Here is a 12,632-nt window from a genome sequence, read left to right as displayed (position 1 = left end):
AGAGATCAAATCAGAGGTCCAAGCAAAAGCCAGTAGGCACATGACAGTCCGGGAATTGAATAGAAAAAACGCAATGGATGTGAATAGCATGAAATACATCCTCTTTTGTTGTATCATGAAAATAAGCCTTGCTCAATCACCTCTCCCTATAGCATGTACATTTGAGAATACACATTTTTATTTTATTAAAAAGAACATGGTATGTTACTTGTGATTGGGTGTATGTGTAACTCCTTCACATTTGAGATAATGATCTGCCCTGGTCAATCACTCAGAATTTAGGCAATGTGGAAATTTGACCCTCAATGAGGAGCTACTTTTCACCTCTCACCACTTCTCCCTTTTCATTTACATTTAAGTCATTTAGCAGACGCTCTTATCCAGAGCGACTTGCACATTGGAAAGTTCATACATATTCATCCTGGTCCCCCCGTGGGAATTGAACCCACAACCCTGGCGTTGCAAGCGCCATGCTCTACCAACTGAGCCACACTTTTCCCTTAATGATGGCAGCAGTGGGTTCAGAACAGACCGTGATACTGTCATCTCATAGCCAATAACATAATCACACCTGACAGCAGCTGTATATCTACATTAATGCTGAATAATGTCAAGTCAATGGCACTCAAAACAACCGTTTTTCCTATAGAGATATCCTGGTTGGCTAGTTTGTAAACCCTTAACCCTGATTGTCAAACTAAATAACTTGCAGGTCAAAATGTCTTGTCTCATCCCTTGAAAACATGCCTAGTCATTTTAACCAATTGATTACCATCCCATATCTGCCAAGAAATGTACGGCATGTTATTGTAGGCTGTGAAAACTAATGGTATGACATTTCCATCAACAGGTGTATAGAGCTCAAGTATGGAAATACAGTGAGCTCCAAAAGTATTGGGACAGTGACACATTTTTTGTTGTTTTGGGTTTGTACTCCGGCACTTCAGATTTGAATTGACTATGAGGTTAAAGTGCAGACTGGCACTTTAATTTGACCCTATTTTCATCCATATCAGGTGAACCATTTTGAAATAAGAGCAATTTTATGGAATCAAAAGTCTTGGGACAAATTGACTTATATGTGTATTAAAATAGTCAAACGTTAAGTATTTGATCCCATTATAGCATACAATGACTACATCAAGCTTGTGAAAAATGATGAGTAAGAAAGTTACAGAGGCATAAATATTATACCCCCCCCAAAAAGCTAACCTCCACTGTTATTGTAATGGTGAGAGGTTAGCATGTCTTGGGGGTATGATACTTGTGCGTCTGTAACTTTCTCACTCATCATTATTCACGATTCATTCAGGACTATCCATAATCATGGAAGCATCCACATTAATGTAGAAGAGTTTAGACATATATTATATTCTTATTTACAATAAAATGCACCCCAAAATGGCACAATACATTATTTACCATTCATTTCTATTGGGCACAAAATAATCGGAAGCACAACTAAACCAATCGGCAAAAGCATCCAAAGAGTTTGTAGTCACAAACTTGACATAATCATTGCGTGCTAGGAATATTGAACCAAATACTAAACTTTTGACTACTTTTTTGACACACCTACTCATTCAAGGGTTTTATTTTATTTTTACTATTTCTACATGGTAGAATAGTCGTGAAGACATCAAAACTATGACATAACACATATGGAATCATGTAGTTAAACAAATCAAAATATATTTTATATTTGAGATTCTTCAAAGTAGCCACTCTTTGCCTTGATGACAGCTTTGCACACTCCTTTAGGTGCCTTTTGACAAACTCCAAGCGGGTGTCATATGCCTTTTACTGAGGAGTGGCTTCCGTCTGGCCACTCTACCATAAAGGCCTGATTGATGCAGTGCTGCAGAGATGGTTGTCCTTCTGGAAGGTTCTCCCATCTCCACAGAGGAACTCTGGAGCTATGTCAGAGTGACCATCGGGTTCATGGTCACCTCCCTGACCAAGGCCCTTCTCCCCTGATTTCTCAGTTTTGCTGGGTGGCCAGCTCTTAGAAGAGTCTTGGAGGTTCCAAACTTCTTCCATTTAAGAATGATGGAGGCCACTGTGTTCTTGGGGACCTTCAATGCTGCAGAAATGTTTTGGTACCCTTCCCCAGATCTGTGCCTCGACACAATCCTGTCTCGGAGCTCTACAGACAATTCCTTGACCTCATGGCTTGATTTTTTGCTCTGACATGCACTATCAACTGTGGGACCTTATATAGACAGGTGTGTGCCTTTCCAAATCATGTCCAATCAATTGCATTTACCATAGGTGGACTCCAATCAAGTTGTACAAGCATCTCAAGGAGGATCAATGGAAACATAATGCAGCTGACTTCAATTTTGAGTCTCATAGCAAAGGATCTGAATACCTATGTATATAAGGTAATTCTGTTTTTATTTTTTGATGAATTTACAAAAAATTCTAAAACCCTGTTTTCGCTTTGTCATTATGGGGTATTGTGTGTAGATTGATGAGATTGACTTAAACGAATAAGGCTGTGACGTCACTAAATGTGGAAAAAGGGGAAGGGTCTGAATACTTTCCGAATGCACTGTATTCTATATTTTGTTGTGTTACAGCATGTATTCTAAATTGATTTTTTTTTAAATTCTCTCTCTCATTTACACACAATACCCCGTAATGACAAAGTGAAAACATGTTTTGTGAAATCTTAGCAAATGTATTGAAAAATAAATAGAGAAATATCTTATTTACATAAATATTCACACCCTGAGTCAATACATGTTGGAATCACATTGGGCAGCGATTACAGCTTTCAGTCTTTCTGGGTAAGTCTCTAAGCTCTCTCAAGTTGGTTGTTGATCATTGTCCTGCTGAAAGGTGAATTTGTCTCCCAGAGTCTGTTGGAAAGCAGACTGAACCAGATTTTCCTCTAGGATTTTGCCTGTGTTTAGCTCTATTCAGTTTATTTTTATCCTAAAAACTTGACTGCAGTTCCTCCTTCTGACACCGCCATAACAACCGCTATGCGGATGTCTGCTAAAGTGGATCTGATGAATAGAGCCCAAAATCGCTCTGGATAAGTGTCTGCTATAAAAAAAATATGATTAAATAAGGACTGAACCAAACTCACTGGAAAGTGAGCTAAAAGAGCGCAGTTTGGGTTGAGACAGTAACAGTGAAAAGAGTACACAGCCTCAGCACAGGATGAACCTTTTTCAGAAAACGCTTGTGAGATTTCTACCTGTGTGCCAGGCTGCCAATCCAGACAGTAATCTAGCGGGAATTCTGTTATAAAGTGATCCTGTTCAAGTTTTTTTTTTTTTTATGCCTGTGGCGTAGACCCTAAATACTGGTCCATGCATGAAGAAGGGCTGTCCACTTTTTTTGTCACATTTTTCGCAATTTTACTTTAGTGGATAATTACAAACAGGATGCATGTTTTGGAATATTTTCTATTCTGTACATGCTTCCTTCTTTTCACACTGTCATTTAGGTTAGTATTGCTGAGTAACTACAATGTTGTTGATCAATTCATTAGTTTTATCCTATCACAGCCCTTAAACTCTGTAACTGTTTTTAAGTTACCATTGGCCTCATTGTGAAATCCCTGAGCGGTTTCCTTCATCTCCGGCAACTGAGTTAGGAATGACGCCTGTATCTTTGTAGTGACTGGGTGCTTTGATACACCAGCAAATGTGAAGTCACCATGCTAAAAGTGGATCTGATGAATAGAGCCCTAAATCACTCTGAATAAGATCATCTGCTATAAAAAAAAGTCTGAATAATAATTAAATAAACGCTGAACCAAACTCACTGGTAAAGTGAGCTAAAAGAGCGCAGTTTGGGTTGAGACAGTAACGGGGAAAAGGGTACACATCTTCAACACAGGATGAACCTTTCTCAGATAACACTTGTGAGATTTCTACCTGTGTGCCAGGCTGCCAATCCAGACAGTAATCTGGCTGGCACTCTGTTATAAAGTGATCCTGTTAAGTTAAATATAGCCTGTAGCATAGACCCTAAATACTGGTCCATACATGAAGAAGGGCTGTCCACTTTTAAACTGCAACTGACCTAGGTCAGTGTTTCAACCTGGACTGACCAGAGCCTACTGTACTATTTGGTTGTTGGCAGAACAGCTAATCTGCTCAACTCCAAGATAACATAAAGACTAGGACGTTATCTTCAAGCCGATTTAAGTCAAAACTGTAACTAGGCCGTCCTCTTGGTAAGCAACTCCAGTGTATAGTTGGCCTTGTGTTTTAGGTTATTGTCCTGCTGAAAGGTGAATTTATCTCCCATCTCACAGTGTCTGTTGGAAGGCAGACTGATCCAGGACTCCCTTGTCCTTCCTGATAACAAACTCCTCTCTGGCAACTGAGTTAGGAAGGACGCCTGTATCTTTGTTGTGACTGGATATATTGATACACAGCAAAGTGTAATTAATACATTAATACCATGCCCTAAGCGGATCTGATCTTGTTGTTAATTATTTACGCCTCATAAGTGTTTTTAATCTTATTATAACAGCCACTTATTTGAATGTTAATACATTAACTTTACTACATTATTTTGCATAAGGCCCTACTACACTATTTACTACATAGCAGATCAGGGTTGCCTGATTTTAATTGTATACTGATTTGATATTGGGAATTAAATGTTACACTCATAAGTAGTTTAGCATTGACCTGACATACAACATATTGCTAAAGGCTTACCAGTTCAGGGGCCTACTTCAGAGGCCTACTTCAGTTGACAGCATCAACTAAGGAATCAACTACGGAAATTATGTATTGTTTAATTAACATCAGGACCAGGGTCTACCATACACAGTAAGCAATCAATCATTTCAAGATCTGTAGATTGCAGCTGAATTTGCATATCCCCCCCCCTCCCCTCCAGAACAATCTGTAAATCCAGCATTTGAACTTGCCATTCTTTTTTAAATCTAATTTTCTCATTATACTGAGATCTTGAGTTTGATTGTTAGAATTATCACTGTGTAATAGAGTGGATAGGCATGTGTGAGGAGCAATGAACAGAAGAGACTTTCAAGAGGGCTGTTTTTGCCACCCACATGATCACATACAGTACAAATCACTAAGACTATGGAGCTCAGACAAGCGTGGGAACCGCACTGCCACATGGTGCATCGTAAAACTGAGACATCCAAGCTACACCCAAGACTTTAGCTGCTTCTAAAATAATGTCAATCAACAACCAAAATAATGTGAATTAGTGGCAAGAAGTGTAGCTATACACTGTGAAGGAAAATGAGGGGGGAAAAAACGAATGTAAGAGGCCATGTTATTTTTGCTGAATCCAATTACCAGTCAGTTAAAACAGATCTAACAGCAGCCACAGCCAACCATAGATTAGGGTCATGGACAAATGTTGCACAACTAGTGGGGGTGGGAGGTAAGGAGGTAATGTCATGAAGTCACTTTTATGGGGAATCCCCACGTTACTGTAGGGACCAGATTTAGGGTATGGGTATTGAATATAACGCAAAACCAGTATATCATAAAACAGGAATGCAATGAAAATGTAGTTGATGTGGTTGCACAAAATCAAAGATATGTGGTTGTACAAATTCTAAATGATCTGTAAATTGAGCTTTAGCTATGTAGACCGAGAAAAGTCAATACTAACCTACTAAATCTGTACTTTTATCATTCAAGACTTCTGTGTTTGTTCAACTATGCATTTTGGGAGAGAGAGAAAGAGAGAGAGAGCAGAGAGATAAAAAGAGAGAGAGGAGGATAGGGAGAGAGAGGGAGAGAGAGAGCGTGAGGACTGATTAAAGGGATTAAGTGGCGTCAGTTTAGACAATTCTTCTCTTCCACATCGGTATAAGGAAACAAAATGATTTACAGCAGGGGAATTGAAGATTAGGGTATCAGCACAGCAGGATGTAGACGCTATCTAAAATAATAAAGTGCCTTTTGTTGAACAGCATTTTGTGGGACAACTTTGGCAACAAATGCATTGAAGAGATGAATTCTCAAGCTGTCACACCGTTGTTGGCTGTTGCCATTTGGAAAGTGAGAAATACAGAAGGCAAATGAAGAGCTGATGAGAACAAGAGGATCCTTTGAGGATGACAAGGTCTTTAATGTCCTTCTATTACTTCAGAGAACAAGCTTTATTGATGGATTAAAGGGGACATTCTGAGACATCCTCCTCAAGTGGCTCCTCAAGATCATGTTCCAGTTAGGGATCATACTGACTACTGCTTTTTCAACAAGACCTAGCTAAGTATTTACACTTTGAATGAGAGAGAATTGGTCAGATGAGATTGGGATTTTGGTGCCTTGTTCTTGTTGTTGTGGTGGATTCTAACCCGGGAGTTAAATGGTGCTGATCATAGAGGACTCAGGTGGAGGTGGAGGGACGTTGTTAAAAGTTCAGCAGAATGGGATCTCTGGAGGCCAGGCGGGGGCCGTCAGGGGTCCCATAAATGAGGAGTTGGAGGCGGTTGCAGGCGACAAAAATGAGGATCCTAATGTGGGAGACAATGAGGATAACAACTATTATGATGATGACGACGACGATGATGTCTATCAGGAATTTGAAGAGTTTGACTTTGACACATTGCCAGATCGGCCAGAGGATACCAGGAGTATCGCCTCTGATGACTCCTTCTATCCACCTGATGAGTCTCTCAAATACAGGACTCCCAGCCCAGTCACCCCTGAACCTCTGTCTTTCTTCATGGCCTGCTCCAATAACAATTCCATCATAGTGAAGATTATGATAAGGCAAGGGGTGACAGAGGAGGAAGTGAGAGAAACAGATAAGAACAACAGAGTATGTTTGCATTGTCATTAAAGAGATTAACTAGTCAATGTTTTCTGTGATTTAGAGTATGTCCATATTATCAAGTAAAGGCCAACTGTACAAACTTATAACATGGTCTCTGTTTCAATGTCCACACAAACATCCTACTTAGAATTAAGCAATGTATAATGCTTTCTACGTGGTATGCTAGTATGGACATTGGAATATAGATCTTTGTAAAGCCGGTTTCCACAAGATCAGGAATAAGCTTTATGTTGATTTGATATGAAAGACAGCACATATTTTAGGCTTTTTGCTCCCGTATCTGAATTTGTACTAGACATCCAAACTGTGCCATTTCTGTGGACAGTGACAATATCAGAGAAATACTCAGAGCAGTTGGTTAAGCCCTGGAACAGATGGGGGGGGGGGGGATTGCATTTTGAGATGGCGTTGAAGCAGCTCGTAATCACGGCTGAGCTTTAAAAAGGTTCTCCCAAGATATCAGGGTGCAGCAGGACAATACTAAGAGAGGGTTGGTGCTTCAAATCCCCTATTCTCCAGACCATTAATGACCATCATGGGTACGCAACAGGTAGACATTGGGGTTAGGCCTAATGCAATTTTGGTTGTGTTTCTCACTGCTGTATCCTCATCAGTGGTAAAGCAATAATACTAGGGATATAACATAGCAGCCTACACATTCAGTGACTACTATTGCGCAATATGTTCAAAAGGTGTTGCATGTAGATTCCATAGAGAGTAGTTCCGTTATTTTCCTCAGCATCTGATCAAGCTGAGAAACAAGGCTTACCCACTGACCTTTTAAATCCCTTCAACGCGTTGTGAAGAGACAGACTAATACAGTATAAATACGTGGAGAAGTCTGCTGTCATGCTACACCTACAGTAACGGTACGTGTCTGGATGGATAAATGCAAATGTCCTCAGTTGTTTCACGTTACATCCTACACTGGCATGACATGAGCCCTAATGTGTGTTTGTATAGATGTTAACAAACACACACACAGCAGTATTTTTAAATCAAACACTGAATGCGGACTGTTTGACCAGAGTAGGACCTCACTTTGGCAAATCTAAAACTGTACTTGTCTTTTTTCCAATTGACTCAGACAGATGATGTTCTCTCATGGGTTGTTTATAGATGGGGTGTTGAATATGGAAACTTTCAGTTTTAATTCCTCTTTGGTCCCAAAGCTTTGGTATAGGCCTACCTCAGACCTTTACCTTAGAGTTGAATATGGAAGCCATAAGCAGTGAGAATACTGGAAGCTCTGCTGATCCTTCAGGTTTTCATGATTAGTGGGTAAAATTCTTTGTTTACGGTACACATTTTCTAAGGAGTTTTCTTCAGATGGCTTAATCGTGATTCGTTGGACAGTAGCCTTGGTGACTGGGCATTTCCACAAATCCATAAACTGGGTCACTGAGCCACCCTTGTATACTGTTCCCTATACGTCATTATGCTATCTTACCATAGGGCTGGTGGACTGTGATTAGTACTGTAGGCAGCAGCAGGCAGATGGTTCAGAAAGCTCCAGAAAGACTATTAGCTGAGACTTAACTTTGAATTCCCTTGGGGATCATTAGGCCTGTCGGTTGGGGATCATTAGGCCTGTCAGTTGGGGATCATTAGGCCTGTCAGTTGGGGATCATTAGGCCTGTCAGTTGGGGATCATTAGGCCTGTCGGTTGGGGATCATTAGGCCTGTCAGTTGGGGATCATTAGGCCTGTCAGTTGGGGATCATTAGGCCTGTCAGTTGGGAATCATTAGGCCTGTCAGTTGGGGATCATTAGGCCTGTCTGTTGGGGTTCATTAGGCCTGATGGTTGGGGATCATTAGTCCTGTCAGTTGGGGATCATTAGGCCTGTCCATTGGGGATCATTAGGCCTGTCCGTTGGGGATCATTAGGCCTGTCAGTTGAGGATCATTAGGCCTGTCAGTTGGGGATCATTAGGCCTGTCCATTGGGGATCATTAGGCCTGTCCGTTGGGGATCATTAGGCCTGTCCGTTGGGGATCATTAGGCCTGTCAGTTGGGGATCATTAGGCCTGTCCGTTGGGGATCATTAGGCCTGATGGTTGGGGATCATTAGGCCTGTCAGTTGGGGATCATTAGGCCTGTCCATTGGGGATCATTAGGCCTGTCCGTTGGGGATCATAAGGCCTGTCCGTTGGGGATCATTAGGCCTGCCCGTTGGGGATCATTAGGCCTGTCAGTTGGGGATCATTAGGCCTGTCCGTTGGGGATCATTAGGCCTGATGGTTGGGGATCATTAGGCCTGCCAGTTGGGGATCATTAGGCCTGTCCATTGGGGATCATTAGGCCTGTCCGTTGGGGATCATTAGGCCTGTCGGTTGACGATCATTAGGCCTGTCGGTTGGCGTCTCTGGCTATAAGTCACCCTCCAAGCATATACGTTTATCAGTGTTGCTCCAAGCATTTGTTTATTTTGATAGTTTCTATTCTACCGTGTCAACACAATTCTAACACCACACACCTAGAACTAGACTAGCTGTTAATGTGCCTCAAAGAGCAGAGCTATTGATCCAATTGACCATGTGAAACAACCGTGGTTGCATAATGAGCACTGAGACCACGGCCTTAAGACCATAAGGCTCCAGGGAGTGTAACAGTGGCAGAGTCTTGGTTTGGTGAGCTTGCCTTGTGTCCTTAGTTAGCTACATCGTCATTTGTAAGCACTAGCAGCAGTCACGCCCGAACTTTGAGATTTAATGTAGACAAGTGACGTACCGGTAGTTGTGTGACGTACTATACCTTATGTGCAAGGTCAAATGTTAGAGTTGAACAGTACAACACTGTGCGTCAACAGATTTACCTTAAGGGCAGTAAACATACATTGTTGTCATCCAAAAAGAGAGATATGTCACTGACCTTTGCACGTGGTTTGTGTTTTTCAGAATGGGCTGATAGTAGCCTGTTACATGGGCTGGGTGGATGTGGTCATAGCGCTCTCTCAGTGTCCCCACATCGATGTCAACTGGCAAGACAACGAGGGGAATACAGCCCTCATGACAGCTGCTCAAGCAGGTAAGAATCCACAGATGTTTCAAAGTTGAAGGTTTGTTGGTTCCTAGTACAGTATATTTTGGGAATGTGTCAACACAAATATGATTATTCTCAATGAAAACAGACAGATTAAGCAAACAGATGTATTGATCTGGAAACAATGAGTATAATTCCACGTGGTTCGTTGTGAATAAGGTGAATAACACATTTGGTTTATTTTATAATGCCAGGTCACATTATGATATCCAGCTACTTGATCAACTACTTCTCCAACCTGGACCTAGAGCGTAGGAACTGCCATGGATTCACAGCTATGATGAAGGCAGCCATGCAAGGGAGGGCAGATGTTGTTCGTTTGCTGATGTTATCAGGTAGAGCTAAAATATTTAGTATTTCTATGTAATTTTTTACAATGTTTACATTGTCTTATTTTGTTGCTGGACTGCCTTTCTCTATCTGTGTATTCCCAATAAAAGGAGCGGACGTGGAGGCGAGGGACTACGGGCGCAAGATGACCTCCAGGGAGTGGGCTTTGTTCACATGCCGCTACGAGACGGCCTACCTGATGATGCGTCTGATGGCCCAGCCGTGTGCCGAGCAGTTCTGTGAATCCTACAAACTGGAGTGGCCCATGCTGCAGGAGCTGGTGGCCCAACACCAGGAACCCAAGAACTGCTGGCAGAAGGTAGCAGACAAGGCCTGCTGTAGGTTCTCCCTCCGCATGAAGACGGACCCTGTGGACGACGGTGTGATGGACCACATGGTGCGCATCACCACCGCCCTGTCCAGCCCATTGATCGCCACCGCCTGCCACACCGTGGCCCTGAGAAGCCCGCCCTGCATTGGGAAGCGGCGCTATGCTGTACCGGAGATCCTCAGGAAGCAGCGAGTGGACGAGCTGAAGTGCCTGGGCCCCGACCGGATCAACAACTACAAGAAGCTGTTCAATAACTCCCGGGTGCAGTTGGTTCCTAAGAAGACAGACCGGAGGGCCAGCTTGCAGACCCAAATGTTGCAGGAGGTTGCGGTGGCCGGTACGTCTGCCCTGAGGCGTGCCAGCTTGCTGCCCCTGAATATGATGAGGAGGAGCAGCGTCAGGCCGGGCATTGTGATCCCCAAGGTGAGGCTGTGCAAGGCCCCCTCGGGGCCCGCCTCCGAGAAGAGAAGGAAGAGCAAGGACCCTGCGCTCCTCCAGCTCCCCAAGTGGAGGTACAAACAGGCTAAGGAGGAGAGGAGGAGGCAAGAGGAGGAGGAGAAGCAGAGACGTTTTCCCACAGTGAGGAGGCGGTGAAAGAATTGAGCTATGAGGAGAGGGCAAAGAAATGTCAGGAGCCTTGGGAGGTGAGCCAACCTTTTATTACAATTGGTTCTGAGCTGAAGAGTTGAAGTGATCACCTGCGTTCGAGATTTGAGGGACTTTGCTACTAGATTATACCGTAGCCATGGAGCACCATGTCTTCCTGTCCTACATTTGGGTACTCTGTGTTGGGATGGGAACACTTGGCTTGAACTGTGCACTCACAGTGAGGAATTAATACTTGAACTTTGATCCAGATTTATTTTTGTATGCATTCTTCAGATTATGACTATGTTTGATATTTCCATTGTAAAAGGATAACTCACGCTAACACAATATTACCTCTGCACATTGTTTATTGTGTCAACGTTTCAGTCAGACATCCCCCAAAAATACTGACACCTACTGCATATTTAGGTTTATCTGAATGTTAAGGATATTCTCAAAGCAGACAGTACACTAATCAGTTGGATGTTTCCTCAACTGTTAATAAAGGATACATGTACGTACACTCCCCTATATATACTCCAGCATTTTGGAACAGAATGTTAGCTTTTATTTGAAGGTATCTTCATACATATCTTTTTTACCATTTAGAAATGATTGCACTTTATGTATCTAGTCCACACCCCCCCCATTTGAAGCTGTCATAAATATTTGTACAAAATAGTGATGTGATCATGAATAGATATAAGGAGGGGTATGGCAATTTCTACTGTAACACTGAAGGAGCAAAACCATCTTCTGCAGGGTAATGTGATTGCACAATACAGATGTAGCAGGACAGGTGGGGAATTATCCATTAAAAGAACACAGCAAGGGCTGTTAAAGCTATGCCAACAGAACACTGAGCGATGTGGAGTGGGATGTTCCGGTGCCAAATGAGCCTCTGTCAGTTTGCCCAGTCGGTACCCATTCAGGTAGATTCAGCTGGAAGAATGCAAATTGACTGTTTGACTGGACAATTAAAAAGGTGACTCAAGATTAACTCAATGCAATGAATAGGTGATGTAGGTCTCTAACAGTCGGCTAAAACTATTTGGCTTCCTATCAGTCAGCAGAAGGCTATATTACGTAAAACAATGCTCCTTGTCTATGTCACAAAGGCAATCCACCACAGGATTCGCTGCCCCTCCACAGGAATATCAGTGAATATTGAAAATGGTCCAGGTGATTATATAACTGCTCTACATTCTCTGCAGCATCACATATTTGCATAATCACAACATTACATAATGTTAGCATTTTCACATTGAAGAAGAGAGAAAATTAAACATTTCGTTTACTGTTCCAAACTAATATCAAATTCATGGGCCATTAGGTCAGTATCTTGAGCACATTTCTGCTTAGTTGCATCGGTGTCTGTATCTGCAGTGTGCATCGCAGTAGTACTAGGGTCGTCATTAGTTACCACAGCCAAAAAGTCCTAAACCCCGCCTATTTCTAAAATGTATCTTCTTAAAATGTGATTTTAAACCTAACCCTAACCTTAATCACACTGCTAACTTTATGCCCAACCCTCACCTTAAATGAA

General features: G+C 42.3%; 1 protein-coding gene across 1 annotated transcript; it reads left to right on the top strand.

Annotated features, from left to right (window-relative positions):
• The first annotated feature begins 5,806 nt into the window (after nt 1-5,806).
• LOC129814052 (ankyrin repeat domain-containing protein 33B-like) lies at nt 5,807-11,951 on the top strand. The gene is made up of 4 exons (XM_055866825.1): nt 5,807-6,780; nt 9,693-9,822; nt 10,032-10,172; nt 10,278-11,951. Exons 1-4 carry the CDS (start codon nt 6,325-6,327, stop codon nt 11,090-11,092), a joined length of 1,542 nt encoding a protein of 513 aa, XP_055722800.1. The 5' UTR covers nt 5,807-6,324; the 3' UTR covers nt 11,093-11,951.
• Nucleotides 11,952-12,632: the final 681 nt, after the last annotated feature.

This window comes from Salvelinus fontinalis, chromosome 17 (assembly GCF_029448725.1).
Source record: "Salvelinus fontinalis isolate EN_2023a chromosome 17, ASM2944872v1, whole genome shotgun sequence".
Taxonomy (NCBI): domain Eukaryota; kingdom Metazoa; phylum Chordata; class Actinopteri; order Salmoniformes; family Salmonidae; genus Salvelinus; species Salvelinus fontinalis.
The sequence above is the reverse complement of the archived record's forward strand: the minus strand, read 5'-3'. Positions and strand labels throughout refer to the sequence as shown.